The sequence below is a fragment of the Leptinotarsa decemlineata genome, unplaced genomic scaffold (assembly GCF_025532065.1).
Source record: "Leptinotarsa decemlineata unplaced genomic scaffold, Ldec_3_MD MMD2_P_RNA_scaffold_9, whole genome shotgun sequence".
Lineage (NCBI taxonomy): Eukaryota > Metazoa > Arthropoda > Insecta > Coleoptera > Chrysomelidae > Leptinotarsa > Leptinotarsa decemlineata.
In genome coordinates this window covers 11,796,223-11,815,773 of record NW_027412536.1, presented here as the reverse complement: position 1 = coordinate 11,815,773, position 19,551 = coordinate 11,796,223, and the positions used below count along the sequence as shown (strand labels likewise).

General features: G+C 34.7%; 1 protein-coding gene across 1 annotated transcript in view; it reads right to left on the bottom strand.

Annotated features, from left to right (window-relative positions):
* Nup214 (nuclear pore complex protein Nup214) overlaps window positions 1–19,551 on the bottom strand; it is a 45,881-nt gene that overhangs the window by 2,109 nt on the left and 24,221 nt on the right. Inside the window, exons 6-10 of the mRNA XM_074170617.1 lie at window positions 17,605–18,431; window positions 17,328–17,555; window positions 17,179–17,271; window positions 5,671–9,136; window positions 224–338 (exon numbers count right to left, since the gene is read on the bottom strand). Of these exons, the coding sequence (XP_074026718.1) occupies window positions 224–338; window positions 5,671–9,136; window positions 17,179–17,271; window positions 17,328–17,555; window positions 17,605–18,431 (4,729 nt within the window). The remainder of the gene's footprint in view (window positions 1–223; window positions 339–5,670; window positions 9,137–17,178; window positions 17,272–17,327; window positions 17,556–17,604; window positions 18,432–19,551) is intronic.

Genomic DNA, 19,551 nt, shown 5'->3' with positions numbered 1-19,551 from the left:
TTTTAGTGTTTTGGAAATTTGGTCGAATATAATTATTTCTCGAGTTAACTGAACACTAGTGTTTCAGAATCAAGTTCAACTCACATTGACTGGTGGGCAAAAGATTTTGATGCAGTGACGTCAGTGACAATTCATTTACCACATGAAAATCTAAATGAAGTTGAAGTGGAGACTATATTTTTGGTACAAATGAAAAAAAATCATGCAGGGCTTATTTTCTTACCCTGCAAAAGATGCTGTAGAGGTAGCAGCTTGCGCCAAGTTTCCGAAACCAACTGTATTTTGACTCGCTATATTTCCAAAACCAGGACTACCAGTAGCAACAGATCCGAAAGCAGCTGAAATGATAATTGAATTTAAACCTCATCAGAAGACTGACTGCGTCATTAGAATATATATATTGTACGGCACCGAAAACAAAACAGATAAAATATCTTCCAGACACATCTCCGATCTCCTCCTTAGAGTTTGAATAAAGAAATTATCATTAAGACACATCATTAAAAAGGTAATTTCATAAGGAATTCATCCATGTGACTATTCACTTTGTAACTTTTCATTTTGTGCGCCCTATAGATATTCATCAAGTAAGGGCCGAATCAATCAGAAAAAAAAAGGAAAAAACTGTTCCATATTTTAAATTATAATACTTTATTCGAAAGATAATTTGAACGATTCAAAAAAATTGATAAAATGTACATTTTATGATATAAAAAAAATGGAAAGCCTTGCATAATTCAAACTACATTCATTCACAGTAGATGCTTGAATGTTCTCTATCAACTGTCATACATGACTGTAAGTCAGTCTGGGAACGTCTGTCAATTTGGTGCATTTCTGAAGTTATTTGATGAAATTGTTTTTCCCATAAGAGGACATCAAAATTAAAAGTTACGTAGTGAACAGTGGCATGAATGGTACCTTATGAAATTACCTTTTGAATGATGTGTCACATCTATTTAAATTCTAAGGGTGATGGTCACCAAGGGGCGGTGGAAGAGGTATGACAGTTGAGGTTATGATAGAAAGATGTTCTCCTTGAACGTGTTATTGCATACTGTATATTTAATATCTAACATTATGAAGTAATATAAAGTTTTCTTAAAATTATTGCTGAAAATAACAGAAATTGTATTTCCTTCAAAGACAATTTTAGCATAGAATGTGTCACATCCATTACATAAGTTTCAGTGAAGTACAGTTCAAAATATGATTCGTTTCAAAAACCAGATAGTTCCATAATATAATTAGAAAAAAGAATTATTAATCAGTTTTTTTAATGGTTATTGAAACTTGCTGATTTGGAGACACCAGCTGAATATTGAACAATCTTTTTTTTTCTCCTAAAAACATTCATCAAATGATGTGGAACTTCCTGAGAAACATAGTCACAGCCTAGATTCAACATAAACATAATAGAGATTTATCTGGTGTTTACAGTGTGAACAATCCATGAGTAAGTTTTGTAAATAAGTGTCCTTGATGATTTTAAGACTTGAGGTGTTGAATATGTGGAGAGTTTGTTTTCAGTGGATTCAAACAATAATTGTTATTTATGAAACAGTTATTCAACTCCAACCGAGCATTTGTTTTCTGAAAACTCCACTCATGCAATGTTGAAACCTTGGGTTTAGTTCGAGACAAATCTTAGCGGAATTTTATAACACACTTTTATTTGTGTAGAGTTTTTTCACGAATAACAACCATTTCAATTTCTTAAGTTTCCTATTTTTTACATTATTGATGGAGAAATGGAAATTTGAACAAGATCTTTCACAAGATTCTTTGTTGCATTAAAAAATGGTTCTCAATATTATATAATAAAAAATTCGAAGATTTGGCAACCATATAATATATTACCATTATCTATGTCGATAAAAAAATGTTTTTCAAATATGAAATTATGATTCCATATAAAAGATATGTTACCTTCACACCTCGGCAAATTGAACACTATCATAATCAGAACTGGAAAGTTTGCTTAAAATACACAATAAGAAATTGAAAAGAATATTCTATTGTAATGAATCTGAAGCCGGCCCTGACATTTATCTCAGACACCAAACATATGACCCACTGAGAAAGGAATGCAATCGACGAATCGCCACGAAAAGAATAGATGAGTACCGCTTGAGGTACCTAGAACGTTTGTTACCAATATAAAAGGTCGGGTCGTCGCTCAGAGAGGGAGTCTGTATCTAGAAAGTGAATCGTGCGTTTAAAGAAAGAATTCTAACCGTGAAGATAAATTAAGCGTTAGTTGCTAAGTGTTGTATATAAATTAGTTGCGATAGTGAAATATTGTTAAAAATGAATTTGTTTAAGACAGTTAATTCTTTGATTCGTTACACTATCAATACTGAATACCTTCCTTGAATCTTTTCAATCAGAACTTGATAGCTTGCTTAGAATATATAATGCCTACAATTCTAAAGCGTAAAAAAATTATTCTTTCTGTATTGGACTGGTTACCCTTAAAATCAAGATTGTACTACTTATCACTGATTTTCATTTTCAAAATACTGAAAGATCTGTCTTACTACTTTATTCAGTTCATTACAATATGTAATCAACTACTTGATCATCACACTCGTGGAAATACTAATCTTCATGTACTAACTACAGGAAAACTGAAATCCGTGTTCATAATGGTCTAGTGCTAGTGCAATATAATGAACTACCTGCAAATGTTAACATTCAATTTTACATCAATTCAAATCAAACCTCATGAAGTTCATGAAAAGCGGATTATTGTTATATATTTGTTCTATTTTTTTATTGTATTTATATTAACTACTCTAAATGTAAATCCCATTAATCATATTGTTATGTTTATCACTTTTAGTATTTGATACATAAATAATGATTTATCATCATTATTACAGTTTGTAAATTAGTATTCCTAAATTAATTGTATTGCAGAAAATTATTTTTACTTTGCTATCAAAACTGAATATCTTCCTTGAAGAATTCAACTGTCCTTAAACAACACGCCTGGAAAAACAAGAGTGACAACATCTCCCCTTAGGAAGTCATCATCTTTGGGATCGATTTCTTGCTTTTGCTTATACACTTATTGTAGGTACATAGGAATCAGTTTTCTTCATCTCCTAAAGACGCCAACTCGGGCTCTGAATCGCGCGCCAAGAAGTGTATTCCAATTCTGGTATTTAGGAACAGTACTTGTTTTTGAATTTATTCTACAGGAGGTTCCAGTTTTACCATTTATTAAGAAAGCTGACAAACATGTATGGGAATACTAGGTAAAGTAATAAATTAAAACAATTTGAAATATATAGGACTATGTTTACAGTAAATAAAATTATAGAACAAACTCATTGTGAAAGAACATTTCCACAACTATGTAGAAGAAAAAATACACATGGAATGAGAAATGCACATTAAAATGTATCACCACTGAACTGGGATAAAGTGTAGGTTTTTTCACTCAGTAGGTTTGGTTTTAAAAACGGTTGTAGCTTTTTCTCTTTGATTTCATTTGATAATTTATTGTTGTAAATCATCTTCTGAAAAAAAATCTGGCCGCCGCTGGTCGTCGTAAATTGATTGTAACTTGGCCAATATCGCGCTCAATTCAACTTGCGCTTCGCGATTGTTCTAGATGTCGCATCGCTTCGAGAAGATTCCAGCGACTTCCCTATAGGCTTCGAGAGGATTCCAGCGACTTCCCTATAGGCTTTGAGAGACTTCTATTACCATATATGAAAACTACCAACACGCAGATCGAAGAAAGTAGTTGAAAGTGCGGTATACATTTGAAGTTTCAATTAAAGTAAACAATGTAGCAGCAAAATAAAGTCAAGAATAATTGTACACTGTAGTCAATTATTGTCAAACTCGAAGGAAAAACGTAATATTTGGCGTTGGAAGTGGAATAATTGACTGAAAATTTTCTGTTTATGGAGAAAACAAGAAGTGCCGATTACGACGGGATGGAAAAGCTTAAAAAAATGTTCGAGGCTTAGCAAGCGAGCCTGGCTGATAATGAAAATCGCAGAAGAGAAGAAGATAAACGCAGAAGAGAAGATGAATGAAGGAGAGAGGAAGAACGATGAAGATCGTGAATTACTACTAAAAATTCAGGAAAACAGGAAAAGGGCGGAGACTTGCTGGTAACTATTCAGGAAAAACACAAAAGAAAAAGCGAGGAAGATCGTAAATTACTGGTAAATATTCAGAAGAAACAAGAAAAACATCAGATGTACTTTCACTTATTTGAAGATTTAAAAACTTCTTAAGTGAGTAAAGGGGAGGTACAGGAGTTTCAGAAAACAAAGGAGGGGTTGGAAAAAGTAACTGATGAGAAGCTTGAGGGGGTTGAAAGGAAATATGAAGAGAATCTTGAAGGAGTCGGAAGGAAATTTGAGTCGTATTATTTATACATATTTGATAAAAACCTATTATAATTTGGCAAAGTATAGAGATGCCCATAATGATGTTCTTTGATTTAGATCAGTTTTACTGTATATAGACCCATGATTAGATAAGTGGTACAGTAATACTGATCAGGAGATTGTGGTAGAAGAGTATTTTGATATTCATATAAAATATATTTACATCAGAAATGGGTGCTTTATAAAGACATAGCACCTACAATTTTTAAAGAATATAACAGATAATTAAAATTGTCTCTCTTAAAGAATATTAGAGTATTCTTTAATTTTACACATCAGAAAATATAATGAAGAATTGCCTTTCCATAATGTGCTGTGGTTCTCCTGCAGAATTTTGATACAACTTAATATCCTGAAGAAGCTCATTTGGTTTGATGTATTTCCTGATGTATTGTTCATAATTCAACCGCGTGTCTTTCTCCTGGGTTGGTTTGGTGCTTCAGACGGTAAGGATCCAAGATCTTACCCATTAATTTCAACTTCTATAGTGCTCTGATTTGGCCAAAGAAAAACCATATCAATACTATTCAGATATAATGATTTCTGATAAGTTTGTATTGATCAGCTCCTTGTCACCAGCATTTGGTTTCACTATAGGTTTTACCGTGTATTTATTCCCCAGTAGTTTCTGTAGATATATCCTGAGGATTTTGCATCGAGAATTGCTAATGTTTACGATCTTTTTTTTCCTCCATTCGATAATTTGTAATTTATTTGTTTCGGTAAGTCTTGTCTTTGTTACTCAGGAAATATGATTCTTTTTTAAATGTCCCAACTTCTTTATACACGTTTTTTTCCTGTTCCAGTTTGCTAATAGATGGCAACATATACTATTGTAAAACGTTTAACTGTACTATATCTTTTTTCAGTTTAATAGCCTTATCTTCATAGTTTACTTCATCAGTAGTGTGGATAGATCAATATTTCTTTTTTCATTTTCTATAGCAGTTGTTTCTGAGATCTTTTTAATTATACTTTTTTGTTATATCATATTCCTGTTGGTTTTTAATTAGTTCATGACTACCCTGAATGCACCACTCATCATATGCATATCTAACATTTTTTTATTCTACAAAAGTATAAGTTTACATGAAATCCACTTGATGATTCCTGAATCTATTTTCTTCATAAGTTTGTATTATTTGTAATAAATAAAGATAACATTGCATAAAAATTTGAAAAATTGGTCAATTATATTTTCCATTAAAATCTTAGTAAAGTATGAAATTGTTAGCATAACAGAAAGTATAAATACCTGTTGGGGTATTAGATCCAAACACCTTGGTTGGACTTCCAAAAGATGGTGCTGCTCCAAAGGCAGGTGCTCCTCCAAAACTAGGACTAGCTCCAAAAGCCGGTTGTGGGGATCCTCCGAACGCAGGTGCTCCGCTGAACCCTGAAGGTTTTTGGAAACTAGCAGGTGTTCCAAACCCACTTTGACCAACTCCTGTTCCTCCCGTACTGAAAGGTCCAGCCTGAGAGCTACCAAAAGAACCACCGAAGGTATTTTGACCAAAAGTTGGTTGCTGACCAAAAGATGAAGATGAACCGAAGGTTGAAGTACCAAAACCAGTTTGTGTGTTATTCGAATTTGTTCCAAATATTGAACTGGAAGTAGATGGTGCGTTACCAAATATACTAGTTTGGCTCCCGAAAGGATTTGCTGCTACCGTTTCTCGTTGTGCAAAACTGTTTCCACCTCCAAAAATGCTGCTGCTTGTTGTAGCAGTATTACCCACACTTAAATTTCCAAAACCAAATGAACCTGAGCCAGCTGTAGCATTACTAGAGGTTTGTGCAAAACTAAATGTCGACGAGCTTGGTGCTGATCCAAAAAGATTGGAGGAAGAGCTAACAGATCCAAAAATATTGGAAGAAGAGCTAACAGATCCGAAATTTGTTCCAGCGGAACCAAAAACACTGTCCGATGTCGTAGGCGTTCCAAAAGCTGGTGCTGGTGTGGAGCTAAATGGTATTTGGCCAAATTCTCCTGCTGTAGTAATAGCAGGGGTTGAACCAAAAATGCTGGTTTTTCCAAAATTATTGCCAAAAGTGCTAGATGTAGTCTTTGGAGTAGCAAAAATGGAGCCAGATTGAGCAAATGGGGAGCTAAGTGAAGACTGTGTTGAAGCTGTATTACCAAATATTTGCGATCTGGTTGTGACTGATGCAAAAACCGAAGGCTGAGACGCTGATGCAGGACCAAAAACGGAAGATTGACTAACAGGAGTACTGACTGATCCAAAAATCGAAGATTGGGTACTAGGAGTAGTAACAGATCCAAAAACTGAAGGTTGGGAACTTGAAGTATTTACTGATCCAAAAATTGATGGTGAAGTGTTTGTGGTACTTATTGAGCCAAAAACCGATGGTTGTGTACCAGCAGTATTTACTGTACCGAAAACTGATGGTTTGGTACTTGCTGTACTTACTGATCCAAAAATGGATGATTGAGTATTAGCTACAGTTACCGAACCAAAAATAGATGATTGAGTACTTGCTGTACTTACTGATCCAAAAATTGATGATTGAGTATTAGCTACAGTTACCGAACCAAAAATAGATGATTGAGTACTAGCTGTACTTACTGATCCAAAAATGGATGATTGAGTACTAGCTGTACTTACTGAGCCAAAAATTGATGGTTGAGTACTAGCAGCACTTACTGATCCAAAAATGGATGGTTGAGTAGTAGTAGCAGCACTTGTACCGAATACTGATGACTGAGTACTAGTAGTAGTTATTGTACCAAATATTGATGGTTGAGAACTAGCACTACTTACCGATCCAAAAACTGATGGTTGGGTGCTAGCTGTAGTTAATGTACCGAAGACTGACGGTTGCGTATTAACAGTAGTTCCTGAACTGAATATTGATCCATCACCAAATATTGAACCTTGCTGGCTGGTGGTTACAAGAACACCTCCAGAAACTGTCGTTACTGGTGGTACCTCTAACTTTTGTGACTGAACAGATGCTTCTGTAGATGTGGGTGTACTTTTCCCAATTATAAATATTGGCGTTGACGTACTTGATTTTGCTGTATCACTATTCGTAATTGCAATTCCAAAACTGGAAGATGAAGTAGTTGCAGCTAAAGTACTACTACTTCCAAATATAGATGTATTGGGTACAGCAGGAATAGTAGAAACATTAAGTACCTTTATAGGTGTCGTGTTTGTATTAGAACCGAATACTGAGGTGGCAGCCTCAGAACTGGTAGTCGTTGGAGTAATACCCAATCCAAAAATAGAACTTGTAGAAGTTGAAGTAACATCTTTTACAGAAGGATTTGCACTACCAAAAATACCTTGATTACTGGTAGAGCTAGTGCCCAGAGTAGGAGTAAAATCTTTAGGTGTAACAATATTATCAAAAATAGATTTAGAAGCAGAAACCTTCGTATCAGATGATGCCGTTGGTGCAGTACTGGATAAAGATGAAGTAGAAACTGCCCTTGAGCCAAATAATACACTTCCGGTTTCAGATTTTCCCGGCAAAACCGATGTAGTTTCCGTTGGGGTGAAATGAGAGGAAGAAATAATAGTTGTTGATGATTGGCCAAAAATCGGAGTTGAGCTCGTAGTTGGGACAGGATTAACAGTTGTAATAGAACTTGAAGTAGCTAACTTATTTACGGATGGAATAGAACCAAATATAGTTGATTTTATGACAGACGGGGTAGAATTTGAGTTTGAAACACTACCATTATCACTTTTTGCAATGCTCTCAGTAGAAGAGACCGCCGTACTATCCACCGATCCAAATGAAAAAGTACTTGTGGGTGCATTTTTGGTTTGAGTAATAGTTCCAAATGTTGAACTGCTAGTGAGAGTTGTCTTTTGGTTAGCTTTAGGATCTGATATATTGGAAATACTGAAACTGAAAGATGACTTAGCACTACTCATTTCTGCATCATATTTTTGGTTATTTGGCAAAACACTTATACTGTTTCCTAAATTGAATTGGGAGGAGCTTGGTTTGAACGAGGGTAAAGATTCAGTGACATTCACATTATTTGTCTTTGGCAGGGTGCCATTTGTTGATGGGGAGAAGGAAAAAGTAGGGGTGGAGATATTACAAGTGATATCAGGTTTTTCAGAGACCTGAACAAAACTTGGAAATTTAGTGATTTGAGGAGCAGGAATAAAAGCAGAAGGCGTAGCTGGAAGAATACTCGATTGATCAACACTTTGTGAAAAGTTGCTGGCGACACTTTTTGGAAATATACTTGTGTTTCTGAAAGTGAAAGTTTTTTGGGATTCTGTGTGTGCAGGAGTGTTTGGAGGAACACTTGTAGGCTTTATTTCTTGTTTAATCTCTCTAATTGGAGTTGACTGGGTAAATTCCAAATTTCTTGCAACATTTGCTTTCACAGGGGACATCTGAGCACCAAGTATCGAATAAATATATTTGTTTTTACTTGTAGGTGAAACAGACAAAGTGGAATTCAGCTGAGGTTTTACAACAGTTACATGGGTGACATCATGAATTTTTAGAAATTTGCGAAGTTTGTTTTTCTTTGTAAAAGTGAATTGTTCTCCTCTCTTCATTGTTTTTTCATAAATTATGCGGTGAGGATCATCTGGTTCAATTTGTAACCGTCTCAAATCCTTTTCAATTTTTTTCGTCCCATCGTCCAAGGTCAGAAAGAGAGAGGGTCCACTTGAAGAAAGTTTTTTCTGTTTAAGGTGACTGGATATATCTTTCAAAATGTAAATCTGGAATATAAAAAATACTTAAAAAGTAAGGATATAAAAGACAAACTAAAAGAGTAAATGTATGAAAGATAACTGGGACTCAATTTAACAGAAATAAATCTATACATGGATAGACTATACATACTATAACTAATTTCAAATATTTCTATCACTTATATAATATATATATATATATATATATATATATATATATATATATATATATATATATATATATGTTAACTCGAAGATTCTCACGGATAAAGTATGATGAGCTGTTTTCTCGGGTTTCGCTCCGTGTTCTGTGTATTTTCTCCCCATAAGGATTATTTTCACAACGTTTCGGCAAAGTCTCATTTGCCATCTTCTGGTGATGTCTAGTTGAAAAAACCAGACATCACCAGAAGATGGCAAATGAGACTTTGCCGAAACGTTGTGAAAATAATCCTTATGGGGAGAAAATACACAGAACACGGAGCGAAACATATATATATATATATATATATATATATATATATATATATATATATATATATATATATATATATATATATATATATATATATATATATATATATATATATATATATATATATATATTAAATTTCACAAATGTTTCGAATGTTAAATCTGAAGTTTTCACGGATAGGACTATGCTGAACTGGTTTTTCCCTGTATTTGATCCGTGTATGTGATATTATCTTTAATTTCACCGACGTTTCGACAAAATCTCATTTGTCATTATCTAGGTGTGCTGTTACGTGTTCAGAAGTTAGTTGACCCTACTCGACTCACTTCTTACTATACTGGTAAAATGGTATTCGTTACATGTTCAGAAATAGAGTGTCCATAAACGCTCTACTACCTACTACTTAAATGTTGTTGAGTTTTACCTGAGTTCTTCTTCTCCTTAGTTGACCTCATCTCCCCGTTAAGGTATGGAATGTTAAATCTGAAGTTTTCACGGATAGGACTATGCTGAACTGGTTTTTCCCTGTATTTGATCCGTGTATGTGATATTATCTCTAATTTCACCGACGTTTCGACAAAATCTCATTTGTCATTATCTAGGTGTGCTGTTACGTGTTCAGAAGTTAGTTGACCCTACGCGACTCACTTCTTACTAAACTGGTAAAATGGTATTCGTTACATGTTCAGAAATAGAGTGTCCATAAACGCTCTACTACCTACTACTTAAATGTTGTTGAGTTTTACCTAAGTTCTTCTTCTCCTTAGTTGACCTCATCTCCCCGTTAAGGTATCGAATGTTAAATCTGAAGTTTTCACGGATAGGACTATGCTGAACTGGTTTTTCCCTGTATTTGATCCGTGTATGTGATATTATCTCTAATTTCACCGAAGTTTCGACAAAATCTCATTTGTCATTATCTAGGTGTGCTGTTACGTGTACAGAAGTTAGTTGACCCTACTCGACTCACTTCTTACTATACTGGTAAAATGGTATTCGTAACGTGTTCAGAGATAGAGTGTCCATAAACGCTCTACTACCTACTACTTAAATGTTGTTGAGTTTTACCTGAGTTCTTCTTCTTCTTAGTTGACCTCATCTCCCCGTTAAGGTATCGAATGTTAAATCTGAAGTTTTCACGGATAGGACTATGCTGAACTGGTTTTTCCCTGTATTTGATCCGTGTATGTGATATTATCTTTAATTTCACCGACGTTTCGACAAAATCTCATTTGTCATTATCTAGGTGTGCTGTTACGTGTTCAGAAGTTAGTTGACCCTACTCGACTCACTTCTTACTATACTGGTAAAATGGTATTCGTTACATGTTCAGAAATAGAGTGTCCATAAACGCTCTACTACCTACTACTTAAATGTTGTTGAGTTTTACCTGAGTTCTTCTTCTCCTTAGTTGACCTCATCTCCCCGTTAAGGTATCGAATGTTAAATCTGAAGTTTTCACGGATAGGACTATGCTGAACTGGTTTTTCCCTGTATTTGATCCGTGTATGTGATATTATCTCTAATTTCACCGAAGTTTCGACAAAATCTCATTTGTCATTATCTAGGTGTGCTGTTACGTGTACAGAAGTTAGTTGACCCTACTCGACTCACTTCTTACTATACTGGTAAAATGGTATTCGTAACGTGTTCAGAGATAGAGTGTCCATAAACGCTCTACTACCTACTACTTAAATGTTGTTGAGTTTTACCTGAGTTCTTCTTCTTCTTAGTTGACCTCATCTCCCCGTTAAGGTATCGAATGTTAAATCTGAAGTTTTCACGGATAGGACTATGCTGAACTGGTTTTTCCCTGTATTTGATCCGTGTATGTGATATTATCTCTAATTTCACCGACGTTTCGACAAAATCTCATTTGTCATTATCTAGGTGTGCTGTTACGTGTTCAGAAGTTAGTTGACCCTGCTCGTTACCATTTTAACACACACACATATATATATATATATATATATATATATATATATATATATATATATATATATATATATATATATATATATATATATATATATATATATTGACAAGCTATTGACTGCAACCTCACGAATTAAACCGATTTATAGTTAATCCAGTCCCTAATTATTCTATATATATATATATATATATATATATATATATATAATATATACATAATTATAATCAACCTCGATTATATTCCTAGGACTACGAATTATTTTTTCATATATCTTTAGTTATTTGGGTTAAGGTTTGGACGTGTCTGTAAAATGTAAAATTTTTTCGAGACAAATAAAAAATGAAATGAATTCCAACTGACAGGTGATGAAACAGTTTAATTATTTTGAATTCAATTGGGCTCCTTAATAGGAAAAATAATGTTTTTTTTTATTTCCGAGGACCACAGAAACTGATTTGCACATATCCCACTTTGCAAGTGTGTCTTGACAACCTTATTTTTGTAGTCCATAAATCGTTTCAAATAGATCTCTAGACTTATATGATAAGGTATCCAATTTGAGGATCTATAAGAGCAAAATAGGCTGTTATTGAATGGAACTAGTCCAGTTTTATATCCGTTTTTCCATTAATCAGCTGTCGCCCCCATACGAACGACAACTCTCAGAAGTTGAGAAATTTGTGCGAGCTAAAGACTAACGAGGTCTTACCTTTTAACGTGCGATTCCTAACCCTTAATCCGAGATACATATTGTTACAAACACAGTAACTGAATGTTACATAATTCAATTTCACAGTTTGAATATTGAGTGATGTAAAAAAATTAAAAATCCATTGTAGAAGTTTGAACCCACGACTAATAGCACATAAGTCCAGTATTCAATAAACTACTGCACATGAAGCTATCTGAGTTTATGATTACTCCCAATTTATTATTAAGTAAAAGATGTGAATTTCTTAGCCGCATTACAAATTTCTGATGGTGTGCACTCGTTTTCACTCCCAAATACATGTTATTATTCTTGTTTCAAAACGAACTATCAATTCAATGATCAATTTTAATGCTTAAAAAAAATAGGTAAATTTTCAAGGCCTTATTGAAACACAACTGTAAAGTTACAAATTTGCTCATCTGTGGTTTTCCTCAAAGGAAGTGACTACCCACCCAACAAGAAATACTTAGTTGAAACAAACTGATGATATCTATGACGGGCCGAAACAAAGCTCTCTGATATTGAATCACCAATACGTTTTTTTTCAACTAGATACCTTGCAGTGAAATTTCGAGAACGAATCTTTTTTAGCGATTGATGTCAAAGCTTGGGGAGCCTCGTTTACATGTGTTATGTGAGGACTGAGTCTTCTAAAGACTCCGTCTTTAGAAGACTATATATTTATAAATTAACAACGGTTTTCAATTTAATATCTATCGAAAGAGTACATTTACAGATTGTACGATCCCCTTCGACTCTTTCAGTCCAACCTCACATAAAAAAAATAGGTATATATCTTATTACCTTCTCTCGGAAATATATACTCAGATATTTCTCTTAGTCAGTATTGTTAGAATACTTGAGAATGGTGTAAAAACCGAAACCTTGGTCGTATTAATATCAATACATTAAGTAAGTGGAAATTAGACAAAGTATCAGTATCAGTTTGGTTCATTCATCAAATTCAGAGTTGTGGGAAAAAATTGAAACTGTGAAACTCTGAAGTGGAGAAAAAACAGTGAGTTGGTTGTATAGGTCAAGGTCCAGCGAATTTTCCCTAGATTTATTCAACGTATATCGTTGACATCTGAGATTTCCAGATCTTGTTGGGTAATTATGACGGTCTCAACCCGTGGGTTGGGCCATCTATCGGGCGTGTCCCCAGGTGGCGGATTCGGGAACGGCCAGGGGCCTGTCCGGGAAGCCAATATGTGGCCTTACGGACGGGATCGCAGGACTCCTGGCCAGTGGCAGAAATAAGAAGGGTGAGGGGAACTAAAACTCCCCAAAAGCCTTTGCGAAACATGTCACCGTGAACCAGCCTACCCAAGCTAAGGTGTAAGGAATCATGCCGACAGCTGAATGGCTGCAGGGTGATATGCGGTTACGAATGATCCCTTTGGGGAACCGGGCGAAATCTCATTGTTATCAGCCTTCCTCTGATAATGCGGGGTTCTGCCAGAGGTGCTACTCGTGGGAACACACATGAATGAAACTAACAAACAAACAGACACAACAAAAACTAATCCTGAGGCTGGACAGAAGTGCTCACCTCAATCTCACCTCGTGATATAATACAACAAAGGCGGCGCATTTGCGGCGCTGAGACCAAAAGGAGAAAGAGAGCGAAAGAGTAGGAGTGGCAGCAACTATAAGTGCACCCTCCTCGCCTTCACTTGAACACCTCCATTAGGGGAACCCCAGGAAGGTTGAAGAAGCCGCGCAACCTTCCAAAACCTTCGCGGTTTTGTACTCCCAATAATTTCTCAATATGTACTCCCAATAATTTAACTGATAAACCTTATGTGACTTCTATATGTGAAGAAATGGTTAAAGATTGTGTCTTGGCTTGATTCAGATTCAATATATTTGCTGTAAACCATTTATTATCCATCAATTCCACTATCCACTGCAGGATGTTTAAGAGTGTTGATATTCTTGTCGGAGTTTATTATGGTAGTATCATCAACAAATAAGACAGATTTATTCGGCAGTAAAAAGTGATGAAAATTATTAATGTAAATGATAAACAGCAGTGGTCCCAAAACAGACCCTTGAAGGACACTATTTTCAATATTACCTGGGTCAGACACAACACAATCAATAGACATAACTTGTTTTCTCTGAGGTAAATATGAATCGAATAGTTTCAGTGGAATATCTCTTATTTCATAGTGATTGAGTTTGCTAATCGGTATTTCATGGGATACACAGTCAAAGGCCTTGGTTAGGTTGCACAGTGTAAGTCTAGTATGCTTAATCTCCTCAAGACCTTCAACTGCGTCCATTATTACTTGCAAGAGCGCTTTCGTTGTTGAGCTACCGCCTCTGAACCAAATTGAGCATTGTCAAATAATGCATTGTTTTCAAAGTATTTGTATAGCCGGTGTTTCAAGATTATTTCAATTACTTTGGAGGGCATATGTATAATGAAAATGGATCAAAAGTTATTTGAACAATCGCATTTCCTTTTTTTTTAGTAAAGGTAGAACTTTAAAAATTTTGAAAGACTCAGAAAATACACCAGAAGTGAAACAATAATTTATAATTTATGATGATTGTGAGGGGAAGGGTAATCAGGTCGGCATTTTCTTTGAATAACATACTGTTGAGTTCATATATATCTGTAGCTGATGAATTCTTGAGGGATAAGATTGCATAATATACTTCACTTTCAACAACTGGATCAAGAAAAAAGGACCAGCCAGGTGTTGATAAATTTCTCATGCGATCTATGGGATTGTCAGTTGAATCCGGGAGAACAGATATTATGTCTTTAACGAAGTTGAAGGCAGTGGGTGTCAAACTCTGGTCAATTTATTAGTTTCTAGAAATCTTTTGAAAAATTAGTTCTTAGAGTTGCTCCAAATCAAAGCTCCATAGGAGATTATAGAGAGAAATAGTGAATGTAATTTTTAATGTAACTCAACGATGGCATTTTTCAGTTGTCTCAGGACTAGAAAGTTTATGGGTAATACTCTCAACTGGGCCAACAGAAGCTCAACAACTTTTCCAAACTGAACATGAGCATTTGAGCACATAACAACAACTATCATTTTCAATAGCAAGGAGTTAGTTGAGTTATTTAATCACCTTCCCATTAATTTAAGGCGAATACATGATGAAAAAAAAATCAGAAAGAAAGTAAAAGAATTCCTTGTTTGGAGGAGTGTGGACAAACACTACCAAAGCTCTATCGAGAGTAGCTTTGTGTAAACAAGTTATTGAAATCAACACGAAATGGCTATCCATGTTCATTACGTAGCATTATATATTTACACTTACTCAATATTTATATATGCATGTACTTATATTTGTATTTGTTTAGCTGGGCTTAATATTGTTTATTGTTCTGTCCATATACGCTGCTCTTGTCTCTAAACATTATTTTATAGAATATTACTGGAGTTATTTCCCAACACCAAACCATTATTTTAACACCTCGACATGTGTTTCGATCACCAAGTGATCATCTTCCAGAGGAAGATTAAACTAAATATACTTACAATGTTATCCTTATTTATACCTACGTCTTAAATTAATTTCACAATATTGCCTTATCTACTATAGGTCCTTATGTAATATTCAGGTGAATGTAATAATTAAAATATTATTTTTTAATTTGTTTTTGAATAACATATTTCCATCAATAAAATTCACGTACGAGTTGGAAAATAAGTGACAACTTCCATTTCTGGATGTTTTCTAATATGGAGGGCTAGAATACGACGATTTAGAAAATAAACAAGCACGTACAGGTATATTCCTGACATTTGACATCACTGTGGACAGCACAAACATGCTGGGCTAAATTTTCTAGTGCATCGTCTTTTGACTTTTCCTCTCATACGAGAGGTTCACAAAAGAAAAACGTACAATACAGGAAATAGCAGCCAGTAACGGTTTCTCGACTTAAAAACGACGAAAACCAAGATATATTTATATCTCAGTTCCATACCACCAATACACAAAAAACTTTGGAAAGATTTTCGAGGAACTAGGTATGAAGTTGGTTTTTAAAACAATTCTTACACTACAGAGCCTTTTAGGAAACCCAAAAGACAAAGTCGAGAATTCGGAAAAGTCTGGAATTTACGAAATTATATGTAAGGACTGTGATGCAAAATATTATGGACAGACAAAAAGATCTATTGAAATAAGATATAAGAAACATTTAGCATACCTAAAATATGGAAAACCAGAAAAATCAGCAGTCACTCATCATATTTTGCAACAAAACCATTCCATAGACTTTAGTTCACTAAGATTAGTTAGACAAGTTAACAACAACAGGCATCTAGATGCCTATGAGAGTGTAGAAATAAGTTAACATATATAATAACGAGGGTGGACCCTCGTTACTATATAGCTTGTTAAAATAATATATTTTAATTATTAGATTTACCGTACTATTACATAAGGACACATAGTAGATAAGGCAATATAGTGAAATTAATTTAAAACACTCAAGACGCGGGTACCTACAAGAGGTATCTATGGTAAAAATAAAGATAACACTGTAAGTATATTTAGCTTAATCTTCCTCTTGAAGACGATTACTTGGTGATCAAAACACGTGTCGAGGTGTTACGTTTTACTAGACTTTGCCAATAAGATGTTCTCATCTTGGGAAATAAAGCTTATTTTGATAGAAATCACTATAATTTGAGTTCCTTAATGCATTTATAGCAGAATATATTTCTTTCCAGTTCACAATGAAGAAAGACGCGACAGAACCAGGAACACTTTCAGTTTGTGCATCAAAGCAAGGTAGATCACTTTAACTGCTGCCGGAGTAGCAGACGAAATGTCAGGTATAAAACGTACAGTCCACGGCTAATAAAGCCGGAAATACCGGACGATTTATCAGATACCGGCCGTGAAAGCCTACACACAATAAGGACGTATCATTATTGATTTTTTACTGTCCACAGACATATACCTACTTGTTTTTGTAGGACTGCGTTCTGGCTAACCATGGATTGAAAAATAGCCTCCATAGTGGGCATCTGTACTCGGTGTGTTTTTTTAGCATAATCCTGAAAAATTAGTAACATTTATGAAATTAACAATGTATTGATTATGTATTAATTACCTGAAATTTCTCCCATTGTTCATCCAGAGCCTTATTGACCTGCGAAAGTTGGGATTCCAGGTAATAAATTAGTTTTCTCATGTCAGACTGTCTTTTTTCAGATGCAGAGTTGAGAGGTTGTGACTTCAAAAGAAGAGTCATGGTTTCATCTTTAGAAATATTATATCTCGATAATGCTTCTTCGTACCAAGCCCACGAAAGTATAAGGTTTTGTTTTAGATTGTGAACCTTAAAGTAACATTTTTTATTAATTATAAAATAAGCAATATAACATTACCTCAGCATATTCTCCACAACTGATATCAACAATTTCTTTAATAAATTCTTCTAATAACTTCATTTGCTTCAACATCTCAATTTTCTCATGGTCACTTCCAATACTGATGTTAACTTTTCTACCTTGATGTAGCAAAGCTTTTAGTTCAAATTCCAAAGCTAAACATTCATCTTTAACCATTTTCGCTATGATAGCATCAGTTTCTTGTTTCACCTTTTCATCAACAGTTTCTTTTGGATCGGATATTTGTTTTGCAGGTTTCGCTATAACCTTCACTTCATCTCTAGGTGCCTGAGGTGTAGATGTTAATGGACTAACTTGAGTTGATGTGGGTATAGAAGTGGAAACATGACGAGGTAACTCAGAAATAATGACTGGTTTGTTCAGAGTTGAAGGTGTAGAAGTAGGATTGTTGAGGGCGGCTAAAATTGAAGAATATTTGCTGTTTGTAATTTCAGGAGTTTGTACTTTAGAAACAGGAATTATGACAGTGTCACCTATTGTAAAACTGGATGCTTGAGAAGTTTTGGTTAAGGAAAATGAAGGTTGTCCAGAAAAAAGTGCTTGTGTTTCAGTTTTAGGAGCGAATAATGAATCACCAGGATTTGAGAAGGTCAGCTGATGTTCGGAAGCAGTTGGTTTCGACACTGAAGATCCAAACAAAGATGTCTGAGGCTGTAAGGAACTCTTGATCAAAGATTGACTATTAACATTTTTTGCTTCAAATGAAACTGCTTGTTGTGGTGTTCCGAAAATTGGAGTTTTTGATACAGTCATCTGGGGAGTTCCAGAAGATAATGTCTTCTCAGGTTGAACAACCAGTGTATCTGAAAGTGAATTTCATTATAGGAGTATTATCATTGCCAATTATAATAATAATTTCCAAACATTCGTTATGGAATCAAACCAGATATCATTCACAGGATTTCTACACAATGTACTAAATGAAAAGTAAATATTTAACTTACATGGAGCACTACTGTCTTCCTCACTGGTAGATATCGATGTTTTGCCATAAAACACTTGCCTTAGGGCTCTTCAGTACCAATCTGGATAACATTATAACACAAGTGTCTTACAGCGAAACATCGATTTCTACCTGTGAGGATGACAGTGTTCTATGTAAGTGAAATTTTTACCTTTCATTTAGTATATTGTGTAGAAATCCTGTGAATGATATCTGATTTAATTCCATAACGAATGTTTGAAATACAAACTGAGTAGAGAAAAGTTTTTTTTGTATAATTCAGTGTCCGTATAAAAGCATTTGTTTCGAAAGAATTTTTCTTTTGTGTAATTCAATGTTTATATGAAAGTAGCTGTTTCAGGAGGCCTTTTTCTTTCAGTTTGTGTCTGAAAGTTACTTCTTTGCATGATCTACATATCTATGTATAGAGTTATTTCTTTAAAAATTGGTCGCTTCCTTCCTTTCTTTGGAAGATTCTTATATTTTTCTGATACAAGATGCAGTAGTAGAAAGCCAAAAACTTTCTTTCCCAATAATATAGGTGCTTATAACTACAAAGTTACAATTTGAGAAAATGAAGAACAAAAATAATGGCTTTATCTGAGCAAATTGTACAAAACCGGACCAACGTCTTGAAAGCAACCAAGAAAGAGAACTTGAATCTGCTGTCAGTTTCAGACGTAAATCTACAGAGCTAATGCCTACATTTGGTTCCCAGTGATCTCTCACAAGCGACTCAATCGTTAGATTTATAGGAAAAGTGGTGGGAAGTCGAATCGATGATTTTCCTTCTGCAGTACTATTGGGCACATTGAGTGAACTAAAATCTTAGCCACTCTCACGAAAGTAGTGAGCCCGCTCGAAAGATATACATGATGCTAATGAAGTAGCTGAAGCGACATGTCCACAAATGGAACACACAAGGCTCTCCACAAAATTAGACTTCTGAATTAGTACCACCATGTACAGAGTGGGCCAAT